Here is a 26486-nt window from a genome sequence, read left to right as displayed (position 1 = left end):
GCGACCAACACAACCACAGCTGTCAGCGCAAACAGACGACAGGTTCCAGTGCAGGAGCTGCACCAGCTCGCCCAGTCCATGTACCTGCCATGAAGTGTGACCAGATGCACCTTGGCCAGCTCTTACTGGCTCTAAGATGCTCTTCAGATGCCCCAGCAACAGAGATCTCACCACCTCTCCAAACAGTCTATTCTGATCCTTAGCTGCACGGATATCTTAGATGACCTATTTTGCAACAGAAATTCCTCTTGCTACAGTTCCAATTACTTCTCATCGTACCCTGCTAGTTGTGTGAGATACTGAAGCACTGTCCCTTTGTAACGAAACATGACTGCCTGGATTTGGTCTTCACTTTTTCAAAACCAGATCATTTTAATTATGTGGTTTCTAGGTGCTCATTCTCACTCATCTGATCTTTCTCCAGTCTTCTTGCCCACCTCTCTAACTCCCTTTTCACACAGCACGTAAAACTGGATGCAAGACACCACTGTTACCCACTTCATTCGTTAATACCAACCCTGGGAGAGATCCTGGCAATGCCTGGAAAATGTGACCTTCCTCTCTTGACAGTACACCAATAAATCGAGTTTATTTAAAATTGTTTTCAGTACAGTTTATTTCTTGCTTAATTTCTTTTGTAGATAATTCTACAACTGCCTTATAATTTGTCCTATTAACGTGTGTGGTATCACAGTTATCTCAAGTGATCTGTATCTGCAGGTCTTTCAGGAGTCCCTTGGGACCCCTCAACCTCCAAAAGTGCAATGATAACCACAGATGGTTCAGAGTCCTTAAGCTACTTCTTGTGGTTTTGTTTCAGCAAGACCATATGGTTAGAACATATCTAACATATATTCTAACTTCTTTCCCTGCTGCAACCTGCACTCCTCCGGCTCCTTTATTGCTGGGATGAAAATGTTTAAGCATCTGCTCACTACTGGCCTTCAAAGAAACAAAGCAGAAGCTGTTAACATCTCTGTACCTCATCTGCTTTTTTTGCTCACTAATGGGCCTACACCTTCCTTCTCCCTCCTGCCGCTGCAGAACCCCTCTTTGTCTTTCATGCCCAGGACAGCTGCAGCTTGTTTCACGAGCCAGATTCCTCTTGCCTCGTCTTTTCTGTAATCCCTTCCCTCACAATGCTTCCCCACACCATCTTACCTACTTGTCCCTTGAATTTACCGCAGTCTTCACATCTTTTAACGATGTCTATTCTGCCATTTTCACTTTTTTGAAGCACATGCTAACTCTTCTTATCACTTTCAACACCTCTCATCTCACACCTCACTACAAACAAGTAAAATTTACTCTTTACTCAACAGATCCTTAACATTTTCAGCTGTGGATAGGGCCACATCTGCAGGCACAACGTTACTGCATTAAAACAAGCCCTTTATGTGAACAAATGATCAGTGGGAACAAACAGCTGTCAAGAATGGCAAAACACATACTGTCTCTGTGGAAATAAACACAAGGCAGAAAAGCGGATTGGGAGAAAAGCAGATCAAGTTTGGATGTGGTTTGGAGAGGCACTTGCAGTGGAACATTTCAGGGCACAGTTTCTCAGCAACAGCGTTTGTCAGTCTGGAAATTGGACTGATTATTCAGACCCAGAACTCTGTCAAAAAGGTACTATCCCTAATTGCTTTACAGAGACTGGTATTAGCTGCAAGTGCTGCCTGCTGGATGCCACCATCAAAATTAAATAGCCATAAATAAAAAGAATTATGAGCTCATGATTAACACGAGCTAAAATGAGCGACCACCTAAAGTGACTTGCTCTCACTTCAGAAGTACAGAGGCGTTTGTCTTGGCACAGCCCAAGCGAAGCAAAGCAGCTGCGGTGCAGAACTGGAGGCTCAGGCAGGGGACAGGGGACAACAACGCAGACCGATCGCCATGCTCGAGCAGGGAAGATTTCTGGGACTGCAGTTTAGCTCACGTTAGTGGTTGGACCAGAGAGTGAAAATCAGCTGAGTTAGTTACTGAACAGAAAGGTTAGCTGCCATCACGGGAAAACTGACCTCACAAATAGGGAGTGGGCAACGACAGCAATAAGATGTTAAATTTTGTGAATAACTACTTCACGTCACACACCCTAGACATTATCATAGATTCAAAGTCTTTAATCTATACCACCTGTCTTTTTTCATGGAACAAATTCCAGCCTTTACCCAAATACACCTTGCAGTGCTATCAGCCATTGGTAGAAGACTACCCTAAATTAACTCACCTGGATTTGAGCTGGGAGATTGTCTTTAACTATACATAACAAGGTCTTTGTGGGTTTTTCTTTGCACATGAGAACCAGCTCCAGATCCATATCATCTTTTATCAGCAAGCCCTTTGCAACCAAGCCAATTCTCATAACACCACACAACGTCCGACCACCTTGATCCCTGGAAACGAAACAATTTGGAGTAATTAAAATGGTATTCTCACACATTCAAAATAATTGTATTATCCTATCTCAGTGAGAAGATAAAGGGATGGGACTGATGACTGTGCTGAAGTGGCGTATCACTGATTGGAAGATGAAGAGCACAGACCCCCTTTATTCAGGTAGCTCCTATGAAAAAACTAACAAGCGCAAATTTGTAGTTCACATGAAAGCAAAAGTTGCCTGGCTCGAAACACAAAGCGCAAGAAAGCCCAAATTCACTATCTGCAGATCTACCAAAAGAGTAGAATAAAGAATCTAGGTGAGTTCTCTGACAGAAATCCTGTTTACAGAAGTGATCAGAGTTGCCTTTTAGTGACACTCCAACTTTAAACACGGCCACACACCTTTTCAATGTTTTTTTCAGTTGATCCATACATTCAAACCTTTATCTTTGAAATGATACCACTAACTTCTCAAGTTTTAGCCCAACCTACAAACTGATGTTTCAGGAAAGCTTCCAATATCCAAAAGTCTTTCAAGCACAATTCCTTCAACAAATCTTACCACTGAAACCTACAGGAATAGAGGCCTGACTACTAGTTCTCACTCTCCAGCTAAAGTTTAGGGGAACACTTAAGAGCCACAGTAAACAACTTTCAAAGCAACATAAGAACACTTTAGTTTTGAGTACTGAAAGACTGCAACAAAACCCAGTTTAGTAGGGCAGGATTGCTTAAAACCATCAAGAAAAATGCACGAAATGCATCTTTGACAGTTCACCACCACCTTTTGCCACATGATGCATCCCACACCCCCTTGCACATCACCATTACAAAACCCACAGAAAGCTCGTCATCAGTAAAGGTGGTAAACCACCTCGGCCAGAAATGCAGCATCCCTGTTCACATGGTTTGTACCATCCCCCAAACCCCAAACCAGACACACTGTGATTGAGGGTTAGCACACAGATCCTAGGCCTTGCTCAGAACTATCTTCATCTATTAACTGTACTGTCTTTACATATGTATTTTAACAGGAAAGGCAGAAGCAGGTGCTAAAACAACAGAAGAAGCAACAACAGAGAAACCAAAGTGGCCATCCCAAACTAGTTACCATCCTTGGAACTGCCAGAAGCAAACTAACAACGGTCGTCCCAAAAGTAAACAACTCAACTTCCACCCTGGAAGCATTCTACTTTAACAGTATCTGGATGCAAAGGTATGAGAAGATGCAGAACTCCTTTAGATATAGTTTGTAACTAGCATAAAGATATTTTAAGTTATATATTTTTCTAAAGTATATGCCCCTTTTAGCTTGTGAAGTGATTAGGATAATAATTTGTCCCAAATAAACACATAAATACCCAAATATTTTATATGTATAAATAATACACACTAAATTTGTAATGAAGCACAAGCATGAAAAGTCCTGCACACGCACCTGTGAAAGCACAGCTAGCCGATTGTCTCTAAACCATTTACTGCAGGATTGGATTTAAAAAAAAAAGTTGTGGGTTTTTTTGTGTGGGGTTTTTTTTTTGTTTGTTTTTGTTGTTTGTTTGTTTGTTTTTTTTTTCAAGAATCCATTCCGTGTCTATTTTACCCACATCAGCAGACACCTAAAAACATCACCAGTAATGCTAGGAAGTCACCAACAAAACATCCAGCAGACTGCATATCGAGACAGTCTGTTCTTCAGCAAAACACTGAGCTTAAATACCTTCCTCAAGAAGATGACAAAACTTAATTGTCCATCTGTGGAGAAGCTGCCTATCAACCCACTACAATTATTCTCTGGTGTCAATACAATCACACTGTCTTAAACAAATTATATGTTAATTTATGTAAAAATATTCATGATTTTAAGTGTTTTGCTATTTCTATTTGAATACATTTCACAGCAAAAAAAGTGACATCTCACAGCTCGGCCTTACACAAAAATGCCAGTGATCAGACTTGTGTCTGTTAAATATTTATTAGGGAACACAGAAAACCACAGGCATCAAAATGAGGGACCATCTGTATATTTACTTTTCCAAGGCTATCATAAAATGGTCTTCATGCTGCTGAACATTTCCTGTGTGGATCTGTGTATTCTGAGTAGGTGGTGCTGCATTTAAACTTCATGCAGAGCAAGCAGTTTCTTTCAATAGCTCCCAAGCCCACAACCTTATCCCAGAGATAATCAAAGACAAGCTTAAATGTGAAGAAGGAAACCTGTGGAAAGAGACTAATACATGAGGAATTCTCTGTAAAATCCACAACACTGTTGGGAAACCAGATCAAGTCATGAAAGCTTTCTGCTCCTCCCAGTCATACAAATTTCCTCAGTTAATCCAGCACATTTCTAAATTGAAGTACATCCAGAGAGTGAGGTACAGCAGGGCTTCACACCTTAGTGCCCGAATGCTACTCTAAAAATTTATGAGAGACTTGGAAATAACCAAGAACCACATTACGATGATAAAACAGGAGGCAATATTACACTTCTGCGGTTTCAGACATACATCGTTATGCATTTAGGAATAACTGATAAATACAATAGCAATCACCGTCTCTCTCATATTAGAGCAAGTAAACTATATTTTCAGTTTAAAAACTGATACAGTCTTCCCGATTCAGAGTTAGATCTTCCTGCACTGAACTGTATCTTACTCCAGAAGTATACAATATACAGGGTCTGTATTTCCATAGTTCCAACTATTACTGCTAGAGTAGGCTATACTTCCACCATCCCAAAACGTAAACAACTCAATATATTATTTACCAAGACACCAAAAATTTAAAAAGGCCTCACAAAAGACCTTTCGCTGCCATAGAAGGTGTCAGAAAACATAAGAAGTAGATAGGAAAAATAATACATTTTCTATATCAAGTTTAAGATCAGAATTTACTGGGCAAAACCCATGTAGCAGCAGACTTTCTTAATATTCCATGCATCATCGGAAAGGAGATGGAAAGAGTCTTTTGACTCCATCTCTAGTGCAGGTTATGCTGCAAACGGAACCAGATTTGGTCCCAAGAAGTTCAGTGGAGATGTGTTGTATCACAGGAAGAGCACAGAACTGGAAGGTGGGTTTTCCAAGTCATGACAAATTGGCTGTCTGTCTCCTGGTGCCTCACTTCCTAATCTGTAACCTGGATTGATGCTTACCTGAGTTGGAGAGCACGGGAAACAGATTATTCGGAAAGCACCGAAGAGCCAAAAGTGCCCATGTTAAAAAGTTTTACACCAAGAAACTTTAAGGAAAAAAAAAAAAAAAAAAGCCAGCTGTTCCTGCTTCTTTACTCCTAGAGTTATACAAGAACAGAACTCGGCACCATGTCAGGGATTAGACTGGGACACAGAGCAAACAGATGTTTCACTCAGAGAACTACATAATTGTACTGGGTTTGGCTGGCATAGGGTTAAATTTTTTCATAGTCAGTGTATGGGGCTCCGTATTGGATTTGTGCTGAAAACAGTGTGGGTAACACCAGGATGTGTTAGTTACTGCAGTGCCCAGGGCGCCCGTGAGCGGCTGGGGTGGGGCACAGTGGGACATCCCAGCACCGGCCTCTCCTGCTCAGCCTACACAGCTGGGGGGAGGAGGAGGAAGGGTGGTGTGTTTGGAGCGATGGCCTTTGTCTTGCCAAGCCACCCTCAGGCACGGTGGAACCCAGCTGTGCTGGGGATGGCTGAGCCCCTCCTGCCGTGGGAAGGGGGGAATTCATTCCTTGCTTTGCTCTGCTTGTGCTTTACCCATTAGACTGCTTTATCTCAACCAACAAGTTTTCTCACTAGCACCCTTCCGATTCTCTCCCCCATCCCACATGGCAGTGAGTGGCCGTGTGGTGCTGAGCTGCCAGCTGGGGTTAAACCATGACAGTAATGGAAGGTAACAGATCCTTAGAAGAGTTAGTTTGCTGGATAAACAGTAAAAGTTCATAAAAATCTTTTTTTTTTGTGTATTAAACTGAAGGAGCCCCTAAGCTACATGACTGTGGATTTGCATTCATGTGTTACAGGGACATATATTCCCTTAGAATTGCTGTAAGGTTTGTCTGCTAAATGCATCTTCACAACATCACAGTAAAATAAATATGAAATAGAGAGCAACTGCTGCCCACATTGGGCTTATTATTATTCCCTGCACTCACCCTACATGCTCCCACCTCAGAAAGTCCAAATATATCCACTTCCTTCTATGAACATTCATACGCAACAGAATCAAGTAACACTACGACTGTTATTTCGAAGGAAAGGAACCCATTCAGAGCAGTACAGTAACACATTATGAGGCGCAGCTCACTCACTTGGCATTGCTTTCTGCAGCCTCTTCCTTTGCTTCCAGGTCACCCTCACATTTTGTAGACTTGTTCTTTTCATCCATCCAGTCAGAGACATGTTTAAGGGCACATTCTACTGTTGATACCATGTTCTGGACAGCTTCAAGTTCCTCTGGAGATGGATAAATGGTTGAATGTTTCACCATTACATGGCGGTCATCATTAGCAAAAGATCGGATAGATCTCTGTTATGAAGTGGGAAACGGAGGGGGAAAAAAAAGAACAAAGTTACTGGATTATTGATAGAAGGATGTTGCCTGAATGGGAATCCAGGTGTAGAAAGTGTTTTATGATGACCATTGCTTACAATCATGCAGGAGTGATTTCTTATTTTAATTTAAATAATTTTTTAAAATAAAAAAGAAAGCAAGCAAACATCAGTGCAAAAATCAGCATTAAGATGATAAAACATGTAAGACCTTGGATGGATTATATGGCAACTAATGTTTGATGCCTAAATTCAACTCTTCTAGTATCCTGTTACAGGCTACTAAGAGGAACAGGTACATGTGGAGCACAGTTCATGTTTATGTCTACCAGGCACATCTAGAGCAGAGTTTATGACTACTTTAGGATGAGATAAATTGTGCTTTGGAGGTACATTACCCCACCCACCCACACGTGACTACAGAAGTCTAGACTACTGTATCAGATTAGCTGCTACAGACATCTAAAAATTAAACAAGCTGAATTTCATCTTTTGTATGGCACATCCGTTGTAAGTGGAAGTTGTGACACTGTGCACTGGTCACAAATCAGAAAAAGGGAAAACTCAGGCCTAGGACTAGGCAAAACTCCCCACACCCGTATACAGCTATGGTAGATACAAAGTAGGGCCAAGACCTGTAGTATGCATTACTCTGTTTGCAGTGGAGTTTCTACACCTTGGTCTTTCAATACTTCCCTCCTCAAGCTTTTTCTTATTTTCAGTGTTTTTCTCACTTCTCCTTGCCCTTCCCTGCCAAGCTTCTCTTTGAGCAGAAGGCACAGTCTAGCTGGCTAAGTATAAGCCTAGAGTGCTGAAGCAGGGGAGCAAAAAAACCCCTGAGTTTCATTCCCAGTTTCATTAAGTGTCTCTGACTTCCCTCATCCTCTGACTAGCTTGTTTATTTACATTAAGCTTTCAAAGTCAGTGAGAAATCACTTAGGCCCTGATCCTGCCTGAAGGATCTACATCTCACGGAGATGCAAGCTGTGATCAACAAGTACTGAAAGAAAGAGTGGCTTCCCTCCCCTGGAATACTTGCAGGAATTAATGTGTTCCTGAATTTCAGTGATCTTTGGTGGCTTGTGCCAGGCTTCAGCAGCTGGAGAGCTCAGAGCAAAGAGGAAAGCCAGGGTTCTCATCCCAAAAAGGAACTCCTTGGGAGGCAGGGAAATTCAGAGAAATTCACCCTGCATATCCCAGGGTGAGAGCAGACTGGGTAAAGCATGTGGAAAGGAGGGCTGACAAGAACACTGAGAAGATTCTTATTTTGTAAAAGGCATTGATACTCTCCAAATACAACTTTGCATATTCTGGAAGTTCTGAGTGCAGCCACCTCTCCTCTATTTATGCTAGAGACATGGCAACACGCCTTTGAACAAGGCAGCAACATAACCATTCCCTTATGGCTTTGTTACTGCTGCAGATGAAGTCATAGGCAATACATATTGCTGCGAGAGGCTTAGCAAACTGCACAGGGGTTTACAAAGGCATGAATGAAGAGGAGGATAAACTGATAAGAAAAGACTGAAATAATTTAAAAACAAACAAAAAATAGGAAGAGATTAAAGTGCTAATTAAGAGTCTGCAGAGAAACTCAAGAGTCCCAATGGATACTGCTGAAGAAGGTAAATCTAAGCAGTCGGGTAACTTGTGCTAGGAAGCTTATGGCTTGGTTTGCCACACACTATCCAGATGAGACTTTTTTTGATCTAAACAGTGGCCCAGATCAGCTGTGATCACAGCACAGAACTCTGGCAAGAGCAGCTCCAAATCTTGTTCTCTGTAGACACATCAATCACTGCTGAAAGCCTCCCAGAACTTGGAATCATTGATCAAAAACCTCTGCTCCTCCTCCACATTAATACCCTAGTTAGGTTTCATTTTCACTCCTACTTCACGGGTTCGTTGCACTCTTAATGACAAAAAGGACCTTTGAAGGATCTCAAAGGCCTCTGGGTTGAATCCTGCTTAAGGAACTGGTCATGATTTCCTGGCTCCCTGCATTCACTAGGTCCCTTCCACTCAGGGTTGATGTGACACCATTCCTGGCCTAATTTTTGTGCTTCTACCCAGATGGACAACTCGAGCAGTAAAAAGAAACTTATTAGTTGGGATCTGGTATTATCCCCAGTACTTTCATAGGTTGTTAAATGCTTCCAGGAGGTCCCTCTTGTGGCTTATCCACCGCATGGATACAGAAAGCAGCTGCAGTTCAGCACCGAGAACTGACAAGCTGCATTTATTAACTCACCCCCACCATCTCTTGTCTCACTGAAATATCAATTAGGAAAAACAGTAAAACATGAACAAATGAGTAACTCCTACATTAGAAGACATTTGTTTTCTTTTCTAATGAGGGGGGACTGACAAGATCAATTCTTTGCTGCAGTTTAGGCCAAAAATAATTGCAAAATGGGACACTATTTAAAATACAATATATTGACAATTCTGTTTTGTAAAGTGTTCTTCCTCCCTTTGTGCTCTGTAGCAGGTAAAAGTCTCACCTTAGGTCTTTCTTTTTTAACATAAACATAAACACAGAGTCTATCAGCAGCAATCAGTTACACAAATGTTAAAGAACTCCATTGAAAATTTATTGCATTTATTCTCATTTCCATTCTCTCAGTAATAACCTTAGAGGACTTAAAAATATATAAATATGCTTAAAACTGTTTCTCCACAGATATTTTTCAGGAACTGCGTAGGTTTATTGCCTCTTTGTGAACATATCTTCAGAATCTTACCATCACGATACTTCATACTTGCACAGCTTTACAAATTCAACATCTCAAGCATTCCAAATTTACAAGCAATACCAGACAGATTAGAAATGACTCCTCACTTAAACAATACTCACCAAGTATGTTTGACTACACACATTTCACCTACACAAGTAACAAAGCGTACACAGAACCACATCCAATCACACACACAAATATGAATAATCAACACTTGCTTTTGTGAGGAAGAGGTGGACGGGGAATATCAGCATCTGGTTATGCAATCTGCAAGTTCAAGGTCACTCATGCTGTTTGCTACAGCCTGCTAATGCCAGTTTTATTAGAAAACCTTACGAGCATCCCCTTCGTTCATATTTAATAATTCATGTAATGCAGGCTCACAAGACAACTCTCTGGTTTTAAGAGGCTGACAATATATCAAACCGCATTTGCTTTGCTCAAAGCATGCAGTACCATCTCTAATTTAGTGCAAGGTCAGAAAATCCCCTTAGTCTGGTTTTATCAGGTCCCATGCAAGGCTGTCAGAGAATATTTTTAATGCAAGCCTGTGAAAGATGACAAATACCTACCATGGTTTGTTAGTGTTTCAGCTCTCTCTCCCTCCCTTTCTCCTTTTCCCTCCTCCTCGGTGTCTTGGCTAAGCACTGTTTTGCCTGACAGAACCTCTTCATAAGCCTCTCAGTCCCTTGACAGCTCAAGAGTTCATACAGCCAAGATGCTCTGGGAGTCACTTTCTGTAATTCACCTGCAAGAAGAGAGAAACAACTTGAAACCAGAAGAAATGGCATGTTAATTCCAATAAGCGTTCAATGCAGCACATTAAGTCAAACCACTGATTAAAGCAAGCAGGCTTCAAGCTGGGGAGGCAGTAGTCACTGAACCATTTATTCCTCAACAAGCAGATGTCACTGTGGAAAGCAACTTTTTGTAACGTGCCCACACGTATGTAACGACTTTCCAATGCCAGTTAGAGCTTATCTCAGTGTGGTTTGTCAGCCACCTGGCAATCTAAGTTTCTGAAAGGAGGAGGACAGGAAATCCAACATCTCAAATATGTTCTATATGAAACCAGCTCAAGAAGTCTCTGTTTTTGTCGTGTGCACATTAGGAAACAAACACACTGGATTCAATTATCAAAAAATAATCTGTTGAAATCCCCAGTGCAGCCCTCGATCCTGAATGCTGTGCAACAAGAACTAAGAGTTCAGGTGGCAATAACTGCAAGTTGTTATTTAAAGAGAGACAAGCACATTATAACAAACTGAGGATGTACAACTTGGGAGAACATTCTGCTGAAATCATCCACACCGCCTTTTCTGCCCTTGCACTGCTTTTCACAGCACACAACATTTAAAAGATCCTGCAAGAGCAGCCCTCTTGTACTAAACTAGGAAACAAACATCAGCACTGGCAGCATAAGGAACTGCAAATAAATGCTCTGTAAGGACAGAGAAGAGCAGAATAACAGAGCAGGTAACGTGAGAGAGGGGAAAGCATAAGCTCGCTGCATAGCAAGACACTCTAGTCCTTGCAGAAAATTCCTGTTTTCCTTGCACTGCACATATTGTTGCATCAGCTTTTCAGCAACATTTTGAAGCAATTGGAAACCCAGTCAGTAAATTTCTGCAGACTGACACACACACTCAAATGTTTTCCTTTTCTCCTATATGTCGATCCTCCTTCTTTAGCAATATGTTGCATATTGTGTCAGAGAATCCTGACATTTTTATAGGTTAAAAGCATGTTTGGCAACAGCAGAGGGACAGGCAAGAGGACTTAAAAGCTGATGCTTAAACCTCAGGGGTGTGACAGGGAATAATTAAAATGTTGCATCCCATAGAGATTTGAACATGCTGGGGGGGGAAAGGCAACGACAAATCCTGCTTCACTATTTTCCTAGTTAAGAAGAAACGAAGCAGGTTTAGAGGTCCAATAGCTTTGGCAGAAAGTGCCTAATAATTGTTTGTATCTCACACCACTGAATTTAGGATGTAGAATCGGGTAAATCAAGAGCAGCCAGACAAGAAAGCTGTGCAGGGGCCTGTCTGCTTCAGCAGCTCTAGACTGCCAGGGAAGAAACCCCAAGAGAGTTAAATGCAGTCATACTAAAAATACTTGGGAAAAGCAAGCTAACAAAAGCCCTGAAGGACCTCACTTCTTATCATGAAGGCTATATACTCTACCAAGTTATATCAACACTCTACCAAATTGCTTCCCAGAAGCAACTAAGGAAGAGGATGTTCTTTCATAGGACCAGATTCTTCTCTTAAGAGATCCTGAAAGCCAAGCAGGGTCAGCTGGGAAGAAAAATAAGCAAAGATTACTGCTTTGGCACTATTTATTCTATGAGCTAGTCATAAGCTCTTCCGCATTTAATAGCCTTTCACCACCTCCAGAAGCAACCAGGCTTTACAAAGTCTTTTTGTTTTTTCTATAATAATAATGTGCTTTTGAGTCAGCAGATGGCAAGCTAGAGAGACTTTTTGAGACATGTTTCTAGATCATCTATCTATTTCAAATTAGTTCTCTCTTCAAACTAAATTCCAGCTATCTTCACGTACTCTTATTCCCTATGACTCCTACATTTCACATTTTCAGTTTGCTGTCTTCTCTGGTAACTGCAGCTTGGCAATTCCAGGCAGAGAGAAGGGCACTGGAATGTGTTGCTGACTTCAGCATATGCCCAGTAAAACTTCTCTAGACTCCAAGTAACACTCCAGCCTGGTCTCCCTCCGAAGACTACTGCAAGCTGTTGCTTATCAGCTTATACAGTGTATTGAAAGCAGATGGACAAAGATAGCTGGCTGAGCAAATTCTGGTGCTCCAGTAAACTGCTGAGCAAACTGTTGTCTGGAGGGCAAGTCTGCAAACTACCTCACAAACTCTGGAAACAGAGTTACCTCAGGGTGCAATTCTGAAGGTGCTGAGTGCTTTTCAGTGTTCTTTGAAAATCTGAAACAGAACAAAAATAAATGTCTCACAGACTCACAGCCTGGTTTGGGTTGGAAGGGACCTTAAAGCCCCCCCAGTGCCCCCCCCTGCCCCAGGCAGGGCCCCCTTCCCCCAGCCCAGGGGGCTCCCAGCCCCGTCCAACCTGGCCTTGAACCCTTCCAGGGAGGGGGCAGCCACAGCTGCTCTGGGCACCCTGGGCCAGCACCTCACCCCCCGCACAGGGAGGAATTTCTGCCTTAGATCTCACCTAAATCTGCCCTCTGGCAGCTTAAAACCGTCACCTCTCATCCTACCCCTACACCCCCTGATCCAGAGCCCCCCCCCCACCTTTCCTGTCCCCCCTTTAAGCCCCGGGAGGCCGCTCGAAGGGCTCCCCGGAGCCTTCTCTTCTCCAGGCTGAACCCCCCCAACTCTCTCAGCCCGGCCCCCCAGGGGAGCTGCTCCAGCCCCCCCAGCATCTCCGTGGCCTCCTCTGGCCCCGCTCGAGCAGCTCCGGGTCCTTCTGCTGTTGGGGGCCCCCGAGCTGGCCCCAGCACTGCAGGGGGGTCTCCCCAGAGCGGAGCAGAGGGGGACAATCCCCTCCCTGGCCCTGCTGCCCACACTTCTCCTGATGCAGCCCAGGACATGGTGGGTTTTCTATGACAGGGGTTAATCTTCTACGGGTCAGATCAAGCAAAAACATCAACACCTCTCTATTCTGCCTTAAGTGGGCAGTAACCATCTTGTTTTCATGACAGGTTTAAGTTTTAGCGACAAGTAAAAATTGTTGGATTAAGGTATTTACAAGTTCAATTCTACCTGCCCTTCTTCTCAGCAGTGAATAGCAGAGGTCACGGCATATACAGCTGAATTACAAAGGTATCTTTATTATAAAACTCAAAGATGGAAAAAAAAAATCCAGAAAATAGAGTTGAAGCTGATATATGATGCTTTTTAAGTCATTAGCATCCTAAGAGTATTTCACAGAAATGAGTACAGTAGTGAAAACCCAATATAGTTCAGACTTTTGAGAGAAAATTTTCAACAAAAGCACTAAACAGGAGGCAGTTTACTATAAAAGTGCAGACACAATATACAGAACAAAGTATATTTGACAGCATGCAGAATTAAATTAAGGAAAACTAAAATCAAATCTGCTCCAACCATATGGACTAAGGCAGCAGAACATAGCTCAGCACCAAACAGATCAGAAAGCATTATGTGAAGTGAGCAGCAATTCCATAAATCCAACAGTCTCATTTTTCTACCAGGCTATAGCAGGATATTTGTCCCTGTGTCCTCAGGGAAGTAACAGCTGATGCCCAGAATAAAAAGCACAATATGAAAATGCACGGTTGCCTTACCCAGGGACTGTCACCCACACTTGCAAGAAAATTTCTAGGAAAAGCTACTAGCACTACCAAGACTTGGTGACCTTGACAAAGTCACTTTACTTCTGCATCATGTGGCCCTAAAGTGTAAAACAAGAGTAAATACTTGCTGTCTCCAAACCAGGTCACAGAGGAGGTGAGCAGAGTCTGCAATGTGGTTTGAAGTCACTGGGGATTTGACACATTAGAAATGTTATTAAAACACCATGACAGTCTAACAATGTTTCCATTAAACATCTCACCCTTCACAGAGCAAGTTTATGCTTTGGCAGGAGACAAACAATGAAAAGTATTTCAGATGAGGCCTTTGTAGTAGGATATATTCCTGCATCCGGCAGTTGTGTTCCCAAGAGACAGACATTTAAACAGCCAGAAATAACGAATACGCTTAACTACCTTTGAGTGCTTGTGAACAGAAAAGTGAAAAAGCAGGAGAAACAGGTATTTGCACTGTACAGGGACTGAAAAGTAAGATCAGAACCAGGAAGCTATAAGCTTCTAGACAGGAGACATGAACTACATTTGGCATCCTGATATCCCCTCGCAGCACAGTGGTACCTTGCGCAGAAGTGTTACTGGTGCAAGAGAAGAGGAAACCAGGGTCAGTGGACTCCAGTCCTCCAAATCTTCACTTCCATGAGCTGCTGTTTAGGCACCTGGCCAGGCCAAGCAGAATACCATGAAATTGGTTTTAAATGCTACATGAAGAAGTCACATGCCAACAATATTCAGCCGAAACATTAAAAACAACCTCCACCCTCCTAATCTACCCTAATAACAGTATCTGCCCATGAGAACTACAGTTTACAGTGTACACCACCCTAAGATCACTCAAAGTTTATGTTAAGAGGAACAAGGACAACTAAGGTTGATAATAACAAGCCAGTGAGTAACACAGCAGCAGAAAAGAACCAGAATTTATATCCTTTTTTGTTACCTTTAAAAGTCAGAATAAGAAACTTGCAACTTTAAACTGGGAGCTTATTTTAACCTCTGCTTTGCATTCAGGAGACAGGTAATTTTTCGTCACACTGTACAAAGTGCTGCTGAAAGTATGTTGTGTTTTTCTGCAGTATAATTTTATTGCTGGCCTTCTGCCAATAGCCTTTCTGGCAGCATCTCCCACAGTTGGAAACTGTGTATCTGGGTCAGAAAAGACAAGCCGCTTTTCAGAACAGCTCAATACATTTGGCAAAGATGCTGATATTGTAATTGAACTCTTTCAGCAACTCTTTTTATGATGTACCCAGACACCAAACAAAACAAGATCTGCAATGTTGATTAATGTCAAAATAACTGACAGAGAAATATCAAAATAGTTTTCCCTCATGTTAAAAGTATCAACAAACTGAGGGGAACAGATAAGAAATACAATTCATGAGGATTCAGTGAGGAACACAGGGCAGAGAAATCTGCAAAGTATGACTGACCTTCTACTTGTGCAGATATTTACGATTTTAAATCTGAACTCCCTGGACACTGTACAGAACTGGTTTCTTCATTCTTCACCGCCATATGAAGAGAAATCCTTGTCACTCACAACTGTATAAGAGTTCTGTAAAGAAGTGCAATTGTAACACTGGGATACATCTTTAATAAGACTCAGACTGCTTCCAACAATATGTTCAGCATCCAGTTTCACCTGGAGATTGTATATTCATAGGAGGTTTATTATTTTCCAAGTAATGCAATTCCTGGCAAAGCTGCATCTGGGTCAGCCTTTAGAAGACTGGAATTTTCCAGCCAAATGAATAATTACAAAGCAACACTACAGTTAAAAGCTGGAAAGGTGCTTCCTATCACAAATCCTCATACTGCATACAACAAATACTTGAGTCTAGCATTACTCCTGCCAGTTCAGTTCTCACAACGTTTCAAGAAAAGGCTCCTGTGCTCAGAAATCTCTTAGGAGTAGCCTCTCTCAGGTAGCCCCAAAAGGCAGCTTTAACAAGTGCCAAAGACAGGGTAGGCAGATACTTGGTAATAGATCTGGAATCCTGGCACGTGTGATCACCAGAATAGAGGAACCGCAGTCATCTTCCAGGGCCCAGAGCTCTGACAACGCTCACGGTGCAAGGAAAGCAGCTGCCAGCGTGGAAGAAGCTACTCAAAGAGCTCCTCGAGAGAATTCAGCTGTGCCAAGGAGGGCAGGCATGGGCAGAGAACCTGAGGACCCTTGGTTCAAAGATGCAACAAAGTACTTACAACTGAGAATGGGTGAATGCAGGGATTCCCCTCCAGATTGTAGAGCAATGAATGAAAAGACAGCCAAAATAAATCACGCTGGTAAAGCAATTGAAGAATTTGAAGAATTAAAGTCAAACAATCAGTTAATTTAGATTAATGTATCAGGGTAAAAGGAAACAGGATGTGTAGAGCATAACTTACATTTTTTAGCTCCTGCAAAGAGGGTGAAGGAAAGATGGTCTAAGGGGAAATCACTACTAACCTAACACGAAGGTGAAAAAAGGAACACAGAGGCACAAAGGGTGAGCATATATACAATCATCTGAAGAAGAAAATGCTGTATTTTTTATAGGACCACACCATCCAATCTCAGAAAGAAATATGCATTAGTAGAAATAACTGCAGATACCAAATTATAAGGTATAACAAAGAGAAATAGTTTTGGAAGGAATAAAAATCCTTCTCCTTTAGGGTTTAAGCCACCATTCATTACTGAGGACAGGAAGATATACCACCAAACTCACTGAGTGGTCTTCAGCTTTTTATACGACCTCATGTTCCCTGCACCTGCGCAACACCCAGCACAACAGTCACAGCTAGTGCTACAAAGGGATTGTAATGAAATAATTTTGAAAATGCCTTCATCTCTTGGTATGGGTGTCAAGATGCAAGACTGAGTAGACACAGATCAAGTGCAAAAAAGAATTAAAACCAGGCTGTTGACACTTAAATAACAAATTGACGAATGAACATTAATAGTTTAAAGTATTTCCTGCTCAATCAGTCAGAAGCATTCAAAACTGAATTGCCTGTAAAACTGAGAACTACAAAATAAAAGGAAAAAAAAAAACAACTTAAATGGAACACTTCTTGGCAAGTGTCTTTAAAAAAAAAAAAAAAAAGAAAAAATCACATATTAAATAGTACATAAATAATTAATAGCAAAGTATTCATTTGAGACAAGGCAGAAACCACCACTGAATTCTCAATGTCTGTGAAGTGTTAAACTGATTTCTGACTTCTAACATCCTAACATAGGCATTCCTGCTCTTCTGGCTAAACTGGACAATGGAAACCTGATGCTACTTTGCAGTACACACCTGTTTGTGAAGCAGACATAATTTGACATCCACACTCAAAAACATCTGAAATTCATAGCACAGACTACATTCATTTACAGTTGAAGAATTAACTAAATTAATAAAAAGGATTACTTTACATTGAAATGACACTCACCATCTGCAATGTCATTTTTCCAGAGACAGAGCTGGTTTCAGCAAAATTCTGGATCTATGCCTGAAATTACATCACATTCTCCAAAAGAGAATCACAGTTCTACCTCCTCAGCCACACAGAGCAGTTCAGTGCCATGTTGGGCTTCTCACCACCCAAGTCCTGTCCTTTACTTACATCCCAACACTAAAGTTTTACAGACCTTCAAACTCCTAGATATTTTCCATTTCCATACCATTTGTGTTCACTTCCTTACCTGCAAGGCTTTCCTTGCTCCCGAACCATAAGGCTAAACAGCCACAATGTTTAAGAGATTAAGAACAGGGGCATTCCTTCTCTAGCACCCTTCAGCTTCCCTGAAATAGCTGCAGTGCCCCAGTTTCTTTCCTGCTATGATTCATATCCTAAAGACTGCAGGTGGACCTAAGCTGCAGCCTACCAATGAACCACGTTTGACACACACGGCCAGGATGGGGAAAAGGCCAGCAAGATGTCACTCTTCCAATAAGAAGAATGTGTCTTCTACAGAACTGTGAAGCCAAAGGCATTCATGTGGAAAAGGTTGGAAATCATGGCATTCCCTCCCTATGTTGGTAATAAATAAAAAAAAAAAAACCTACTAAAAAAGAGCAAAAGACTGGAGAACAACTTGTCTTACAGTAAAAATAGACCTGCTTGTACTGGTGGCTTGCACTTTTCACCAGTTCCATGAGGCAACAGCAAAAACATGTTTGTTCTACCAGCCATTCCCTGCTCTACATCTCAAACTAATACATATTTTGGTAATTAGAAGGATAAAAGAAAAGCAACATGGAACCTAAACCTCTGTGTTGTAAATAAAACTGATTTAATAAGTCTTTCTTACAAGTAATACAATGTAAATACAATATTTGAGATTAACATTTTGCTAATGTTTAAACAAAGTTTCAATTTCAAAGTATTAAGGAGTTTTTAAGAACAAATGCAATTATTCTGACTAAAATTTCAGCAAACCTTAATGGCGAAATTTAAGCAACAGTTTCCCCCCACAGAATTGCTTCCCTGACGCCAGTGTGTAAAGAAGCTGGCATTTTCAATACTGCAAATCCACACTGGCTACTGTGCACGTCTGCCTTTCAGTCAGTTTAAACATTCATGACTCTCCACTTAAATGCATTTTCTAGTATGCCAGTCTTGCTGCTTCAGGGACTTCTGTGGGGGGGGTTTTGTGTTTTTTTATTTGTTTGGTTGTTTGGTTGGTTGGTTTTTTAATTAAAGGAGAAGATTTAAAAGGATCTGGAAGAGAAGACCTCTAGACTCTGCAAGTATTGTGCAAAGAGCTCTTGTGCTCTCAGCCAATCCATATCTTCCATCAGACTCTTCTCATGTTTTAGTTCTGCTATGGCTACTGAACAAGTCCAGTTTAATTTTTTACTTCCTAATTGGCTATTTTGTCAAAGGCTCTAGGATATTAAAAACTTCAAAGGTTTTTACTTGCCATCTCTCATCCATCCAACGCAGTTATTTTCAGTTTGCTTCTCATTCTCCTGTGCCTTAGATTATTATTTCCAGGGAAGTCTGATGCTCAATGTCACAACATGTAATGCCACAGAAGCATCTGAAACAAAATCTGTAACTGTGATCTTAGGCTGTTTCAGAAACAAAGCCTCTTCTTTTGAAACACTCTTCCTTCAGAGCGCTGCAGATATGACCAGCCTGGAGGAGCAGAATCCCGGCTGTCAGCTGCGGCACCGCTCGGGTCTTCAGTCCCACCTGCGAGAGCTCACTGCAGCCTCAGCCACAACAAAACAGAACCTGCAGCTTAATTCATGAATTTCTTCCACATGACTGACTTGAAATTGATTTTATAAGTCATTCACACAAAAAAGAAGGGAAGGGGGATTTTTAGTGTAATTGTTTCTAAAAAGCATGTTCCAAAAAAAAAAAGTATTCAACACCAGTGTATCAGTGTTAGTAATGGAAACAGAGTGAGAATGGCAGAAATACTATCTGCCACGCAGAAGCTACTGAATTTGATTCAGAATATAGTGCAAGAACACCTACAACACAAAGCAATGGGGATATCTCTCTAGGGAAGAGTACCCTGGCTGCCATCAATTTTCAGCCTCAGAACACAATTATTTGCTTCAAATGCACAATAACCCTACCAAAAGATTTGAATTAGTCTATTTAGGCATGAAAGCTAGCAACAACATCCATAATGAAAGTAAAAAACAACACCACACCAACATGTTAGATGGCACAGAAAGAACTGTCAGTCTGACATTAGTGACTTAAGTCTACTTAATCTGTCTTGAACAGATTTTTATAGTAGGAAATCCTAGCTTGGTTATGAGGAAGAAAGAGAGCCACAAATATATTTAGAGATTTACAAAATTAATATTAAAAAAAAAAAAAAATCAAATTTCCCTGGAAAACTGTAGGAGTTTACAAATATTTCAACTTGGCTTAATCTAGCATCTTCTTGCCTCAGCAGATCGACACTGCATGCATGTGCTGTCAGATCTGTCAACTTCAGTTGCAAAACTCATCCATTACTCTTCTCTCCAGTTAGCACAGCACAGTACAGCTATGGAAACGGGGAAAAAAAAAAAAAGGTAACTTGAGCAGGGATTATCAGTGGTGGCAATGCTCAGTTTGAAGACCACAAATTAGGTTGCAAAATTAATTTCTCAGTGTAAGTTTTATCTGTCAGTCTCATCCTTAGGAACTTCCTGAGATGAGTATTGAATTCCACAGCCTTTTCTGTTTGCTTATTTCTAATATGGTATTGAAATTTTTTTAAATTCAGCAAAATGATGTTTACATGTCTTAGAACTATATTCCCCAATGTCTTTGGAGAACAACTGTGTAAGTAATTGACATTGAACTGGAAAAGTTACATTCAATCTTCTTTTTAATCTTTTGAATTTCAAATAAAACATGGGGGGAAAAAAAAGAAGCTATCAGTATAAATCTGCCAATCCCACCTGGTGTAGTTCTTAAGAACATGGACACAACTTTGCTGGTTTGGTCTTTTTTCTTTAATTTTCATATAGGGCTATGAATTAGTTTAATCTCTCTTCACAGATGATGATGCCATCGCTAGTGTACAACAGCAGTAGGACACTTAGTTCTTCATTTGTTAATAGAAGGCTTCCTCAGTCTGCCATTCACCAATGTCTTCTTTTGATGAAGTAATCAACATCATACCTTGTTCTCCCTATCAACATTAAGCAACACTTCTCTGAACAACAAAACATAAGGCTATGATCAACATCAGAGTCTTGGAGGCAACATGCCTGCCACAAGCCACTGGAACCTGCTTTTTAGAGTTTGTGGAGGTTAATAACATGGCATCCAGGCGAGGAAACAGAAGTGCATGATAAATTGCTGCAACTCCAATGTAAAAGAGGGTGCACACCCGTTCCTCTCTGAGGGAAGCAAACAGACTGCAATCAATAGCAGCATTCAAAATGCTCTCAGCTTTGTAGGGAGATCAATTTACAACAACAAACCTCTCACTCTCTCCCCAAAGCTCCCTTCATATGCTATAGTTGCTAAAAGTAACAGTTGAAATTACTATCAGGGGAAAGACTAGAGAAAACCAATCTAAGTTAATTTATTTTGGGCAATTAACTGCATTTTGTGTCTCGCCACTTCAGTCCTCCTGATAACAGGAAACCTGCTGTTCCTAAAAGTTACATGATGGGATTTACTTTGTTTTTTCAAAAGAAGGTGCATTTGGAAAGCTACAATCTGTCAGGGTAGGAGAGAGCACAGTTCAAGATGCAGAAGGCAGGATCAAAACCAGAATTAAGAAACAGCTACTATACAAATTGACAGTATTCTCTAAACTGGGCAACAGGATACAAAACCTTTCACCCCTCAGCGAGAAGTTATGAGCAAGCTAGTTTAGATTCTTAATGTTTCTGTTGCCTGCTTAGCCACCTATGTAAATCTATGTCCATGTCACACCACCATCATTATCACAGGATACCACAGCAAGGAGAACAAGAACCAAAGGGACATAGACACTGGGCTCTGCTCGTCAGTACAAAAGGCTGCATGGTTTTCACTGTCTAAAACTACACTTTTAGTGGTAAAAGAATGTCAGATTACAATGCCATCAATCTAGTTTATTCCACAGTTCAAACAAAATTCAACTCCAAAAAGTGAAACTTCTGTGTTAATGAGAATTTTTTTTTAAAAAAAAAGTACAGAGATACGTTGCTTTGTGCACTGAAAGAGCACTTGCTCATGTTGTTTTATGCGTTCTTCTATTCACTTCGCATGGGGCCTCTATTGTACAAACAAAAGTCTCTGTATTGGGCCTTCTCAGTGACATTTGGAAACTCCTATACTTACTGCAACAAAGCATTCAGAGGCCAATGAGAACTGGTTTTAAAAATTAGTTTATCATTTATTAACTGCAGAAATACATTAGATAATGACAAGGTGAAAGAACATGCTTCCAAAGGCTTTTTGCTTGTTTTGAGAAACAAGAAGAAAGCAATTAAACCTCACTAACACTTTTTCACTTAGCATTTTGCTCTAAAGCATTTAGAACTCATGGAATGCTGCACCAGGAAAAAAATGCCAGATGCACCACTGCAGAACTTACAACACAAGAAAAGGTTGTTCCTGAAATTCAGTGGACAAATACTACCAGTTTCATGCTTTACTTAGACAAAATCCACAAAATAAATTTAGAATTATGATTTCTGCAGGCACTCAGATGTTTCTGTTCTAAATTTTCTAGAAATTGCAAATTAGAACTTGGCAGACTTTAAACTGACCCAGCATGTGTCTTCTGTAATCCAAATCATATTCTGTCCTATTACTCTGTAAAACTGTTAGGAAAAAAAAAAATCATGCCTTTCAACACATGGTTTCAGACAAGTGACAAGAGACATTCCATTTATCTCTGTGCTAAGAACAAAACTTAAGTAGTGTTTTTTCCTCTTGGAATATTGCCATGAAAATTAAAAGCTACTAGAAGAATCAAAGTTACATCCATTGGAGAATAGCAGAGTTTGCTGAATAGCACTACTTAGATAACTGTATTAATTCAAAGTGATTGTGGTATTTTTTTTCCATTTACTGTGGGGAGATTATATCGCGTTTCTAGACTCTCTGATCTCATTCTTAAATACTGCAACTAGATACTCACCAAAGTATGCAGGTGTCACCAAGCTCTTTTGTGGAAGCCACTGGCAATCCCTGCAAATTCACTAGCATTGTCTCTGCAGTCACTCCAGAAATTAAGGGTTTTTTGCAGCACCATGAACAATAAATTGAATGAAACAGCTCAGAAGTTACAAAGAAATCTGGGAAACTACTTCTCCATCTACCGGTAAACACACAGTACTACCCAACATTCCATTGCTAACCAGTGGGAGACTGGTTGGACTTAACAGCAGAGACTAAAAAACATTACTCAGTCTCTTCCATTATGATTGCAATATCAAGATTCAACATGCTTTTATTATCAAAAAAACTATCAGACCCTAGCTAGATGCACAGGAGTTTCACAACACTTCATAAACATTACTTCTCAAATTGCTGTAATAGTTGTAAATGTTATGTTGTTTGCATTTAGATGAGACCCTATTGCCCAATGCCATAGTAAATCAGTGGCAGAACTTGGAAAAGTAGTTAGCTTTTCATTTAGTATACACATCAAGCATGGAGCATGCTCTCTCTCACCTCTTCCTGGCTTCCCACCCTTTACTTAGGCTTTTTTAGTTTAATTTGAGCAGACACTGCATTGCTGGCTGCTTTTGCTATTCAATCTCTGCCTCACAGGACCAGAGATCCTTCATAGATCAGCTTGGCAAACTATCGTAGAAAATCCTTGACAACAATTACCTGTAGATTCATGAGATTCAAATTAGCAATTCAATATCTGAATATGGTGTGATTAAACTCAGAAATCTAATTCAGAACGTGTCCTATTTTCAAGCGCTGAATTTTTTTGAGCACTCTTCTGAAAGTCAAACTGACATGGACTCAGGAACCCTATGTGTCTTTTTCAGAAGAGGACAATGGAGTCCCTCTTTTGTTAGACAGCAGGACACACACAGTCTGTTCTCAGGAAGAACAGAAGCCAGTAAAATAAGAACATTTCAGGACACTAGCAAGGGACCTGAGCCATTCTGCAAGATAAGGGGAAGCTTTGCAGCCCCACTCTGTAAAAGAGCCTGCCCCTCAGCATCAAGCATCTCACTCTCAACACCAAGTTCTAGCATATTTTTTGGTTTTGAATAAAAAGAAAAAAAAGGCAGTTGTCTTTGCCACTTAGCATTTCTGAAGCTCTACACGGCATACGAGCAGGCTATGGAGGATAAGGGAGTTAATTCTTCTCTCTCTTTAAAAACAAACAAAATCAGTCAATCAAATAAACCCAACCTTCACACTAGATATTAGGTAGCCATCTAAAACACCCAAAAGCAAACAAAAAGGATGGAGGGTCTCACAGCAGCTCTCTTACAACTCAGAAAAGAAACTGGCAACTTCTGGATGACCAGGAGTGTGTGGCATCACTTCACCTGACTGTACCCAAATCACACACTTCAAACAGGACCTCTTCAACCTTCTCCATACTAAACTCCAGTCATCTAATAGTAGTTTAAAATTTCTGCAAGTTCACTCAAGATGGCTACTTTGATCCTAGATCAGTTGACAGGGTGACTACACTGTGTACTTCAATACAACAATCCCTACAACAAGCCTAACTCTGCCAAAAGGCCACTTTTCATCCCTACTGATGCTACTTTTTCCTCCTTCTAACCCTATCTTCTCTTGGGCCCCTAAGAAGCAAACAAAAGAAAAATAAATGCACACATGTAACAAACCTGTACTGCTTCCCTTCGGCCTCCTGCATTCTGGATATCTGGATCTCCACACAAGCAACTTCGTCTCCTGTACAGCAAACACAGAGAGGTCTAAAAGCCACTTCCTCTTCTCCTTCCCACCATACTAGTCTTCACAGCTATCCTGTTTAAGTGTTTCTGTGCTGGAGTATCTGCAAGCTGTTCTTGTGCTGCAGCATTCAACTGCTACAGAGAGACTGGCAAGAGGAAACCCAGTTTTGCGCTAGTGCTGGAAGCACTGCAATGTGGAAGAAGGGCACAGAAGGCCCGACCAACCAACCCCGCGCGAGTTCTGCCTGCTCTCCCCCTTCCCTCCAGCCTCCCTAGTCTTTACACATCAGGAAGAAAACAGGAAGCTTTTGCAACCTCATGACAAACTTGGAAGTTAGTTTCCTTTCTCAACAAGAGCAGCCAAAAAACATTTTTCAATCTTTTCCACACTAACAACCTTTTCTCTACACAATTCTGTGACTGAACACAACAGAGTCCTTTTACAGTCATAGACTGGCAAGTTTTCTGATCTGTTCCAACATTCTGAAATATGAAGAAAACTTTAGGCTGTATTTTGTACATGCATATTACTGAACCACTATTCAACCTATCAACACAAATGCTACACATGCACACAAAAAGCCTTTTCAGGAGATATTCCAAACTTTGTTAGAATAGAATATTTTCAGTTGGAAGGGACCTACAACGATGATCCAGTCCAACTGCAACACAAGAGGAGCACAAATAATGGAAATTGAGCAAGGAAAAGGAAAGAGGGGAAGTACAACAAATCCCTGTACTCCTTAGCTCTCAGACAAAATTCAGTCTTCTATGTACTGTGAAGTAAGCATGAGACTTGCTACTGTACTGTGTGATGAGGGTAAAGAGAACTCATTGAGACAAGGTGCACCTGCTAAAACTGGCAGTAAAACCAGTTGACTACTGCAAATCTGTAGTGCCCAGTACAAACAGAAAGCAAGTCTTTGTTCTTCTGGCACAAGAGAACTCCTTTACTGTACCACATACAGATCAAACATTTACAAGCAAAAGAAGAGAAGCTAGCCAAGGGATTTATATTAAAGATGTGAAAGAAAACAATAAACGTACCACCGAGTCCCATGCCCAGACAAGCTCTCCTCAAGCAGTTCTTCCTCTGAAGGAGAACTGCAAGGAGACAGCCCGAGCCAACAGTTTCTACAGCAACTGCAGAAGCGCCAGTGCAATGATACTCAAACCCTGCAGGAACTGCAGAAGCATCAGTAAATGGATACGCCAAATACTGAAGGAACACTTGACATTCACCTGGACTCACTACCTCACTGGACAATTCATTGATCCCAAGCAGCTTAGCTCAGTTCCATATTTGCCTGTTTCTCTGCAAACTTCTGAATTCTCTGTGCCCTCAATATTCTTCCAGTACATCAGCCTGGAAGGGAGAGACCAACTGCCTCTTTGTATGGTACTGCTGCAACTCCTCACTGAGGGTGGAATGCTGTTATGACAATGACACTATGCCCAAATTGCATTACTAAAAGCACACTTGGAAGCATCTCAACGGAAACCAAAACAGAGGTATGTTACCAACCAACTACACAGAAAAAGCAGATCCATTTGTAACATGCGGTTGTTTTAACACTAATGCAGAATCCATATTAAGGAACAAAAAAATACTGTACCTATGCATTTGGTAAGGTTTTCAACTATGAACTGTAATTTACTGAAGAATGTTTAGGACAAGCCATATCTCATTTCCCTTTAAGAATCTTTTTTAACCAGTCACAGTGCCTCAACAGTCACAGATTTATCAGTTGTTCTACATAAGCGCTCTTTGCAAGAGTTTTTTCTTAACTCCACGGTCTTAGTTTGTTTCACAATGAAACTTGGCATGAAGTGCAGGCTCCTGACCCATAGCAAGAAGTTGAACAACATTGCTCATTTGTTTTTAAAAGGGTCAGGAAGTCTCCAGTTTCAGGTTCTTCAGTGTTTGGGGTGGAAGGGAGCAATATATACAGGCACAATTCAGGAACATTCAGTAGTCAACCCCTGTCTGCAAAGCACAGGGGTGTCATGGTTTAAACCCGGCCAGCAGCCAAGCACCACGCAGTCGCTCACTCACCCTCCCACGCCTGGGGGATGGAGAGAATTGCAGGGGTACAGGTAAGGAAACTCCTAGGTTGAAATAAAAAACAGTTTCAGAATTGAAATAAAATAAAAATAATAATAATAATAATAATAATAG

At 41.0% G+C, this 26486-nt stretch overlaps 1 protein-coding gene across 14 annotated transcripts in view; it reads right to left on the bottom strand.

Annotated features, from left to right (window-relative positions):
• Nucleotides 1-26486, bottom strand: part of LOC104357444 (spermatid perinuclear RNA binding protein) — a 73440-nt gene that overhangs the window by 36987 nt on the left and 9967 nt on the right. For 8 of the 14 annotated variants that reach the window (XR_006164758.1, XM_042786424.1, XM_042786420.1 and 5 more), the window contains 4 exons: nucleotides 12561-12612; nucleotides 10230-10405; nucleotides 6679-6896; nucleotides 2234-2399 (listed from right to left, as the gene is read on the bottom strand). Coding sequence is in view for 13 of the 14 variants with exons in the window: in XM_042786424.1 (XP_042642358.1) it covers nucleotides 2234-2399; nucleotides 6679-6896; nucleotides 10230-10232 (387 nt within the window). In the remaining variant the exon portion in view is untranslated. Of the gene's footprint in view, nucleotides 1-2233; nucleotides 2400-6678; nucleotides 6897-10229; nucleotides 10406-11864; nucleotides 11958-12560; nucleotides 12613-26486 lie in introns of all 14 variants that reach the window. The other 6 variants (XM_032982388.2, XM_032982380.2, XM_032982371.2 and 3 more) reach the window with 3 other exon arrangements.

This window comes from Tyto alba, unplaced genomic scaffold, assembly GCF_018691265.1.
Source record: "Tyto alba isolate M040663 unplaced genomic scaffold, T.alba_DEE_v4.0 Super-Scaffold_11, whole genome shotgun sequence".
Classification (NCBI taxonomy): Eukaryota; Metazoa; Chordata; class Aves; order Strigiformes; family Tytonidae; genus Tyto; species Tyto alba.
This window is presented reverse-complemented; position numbering and strand designations above follow the sequence as displayed.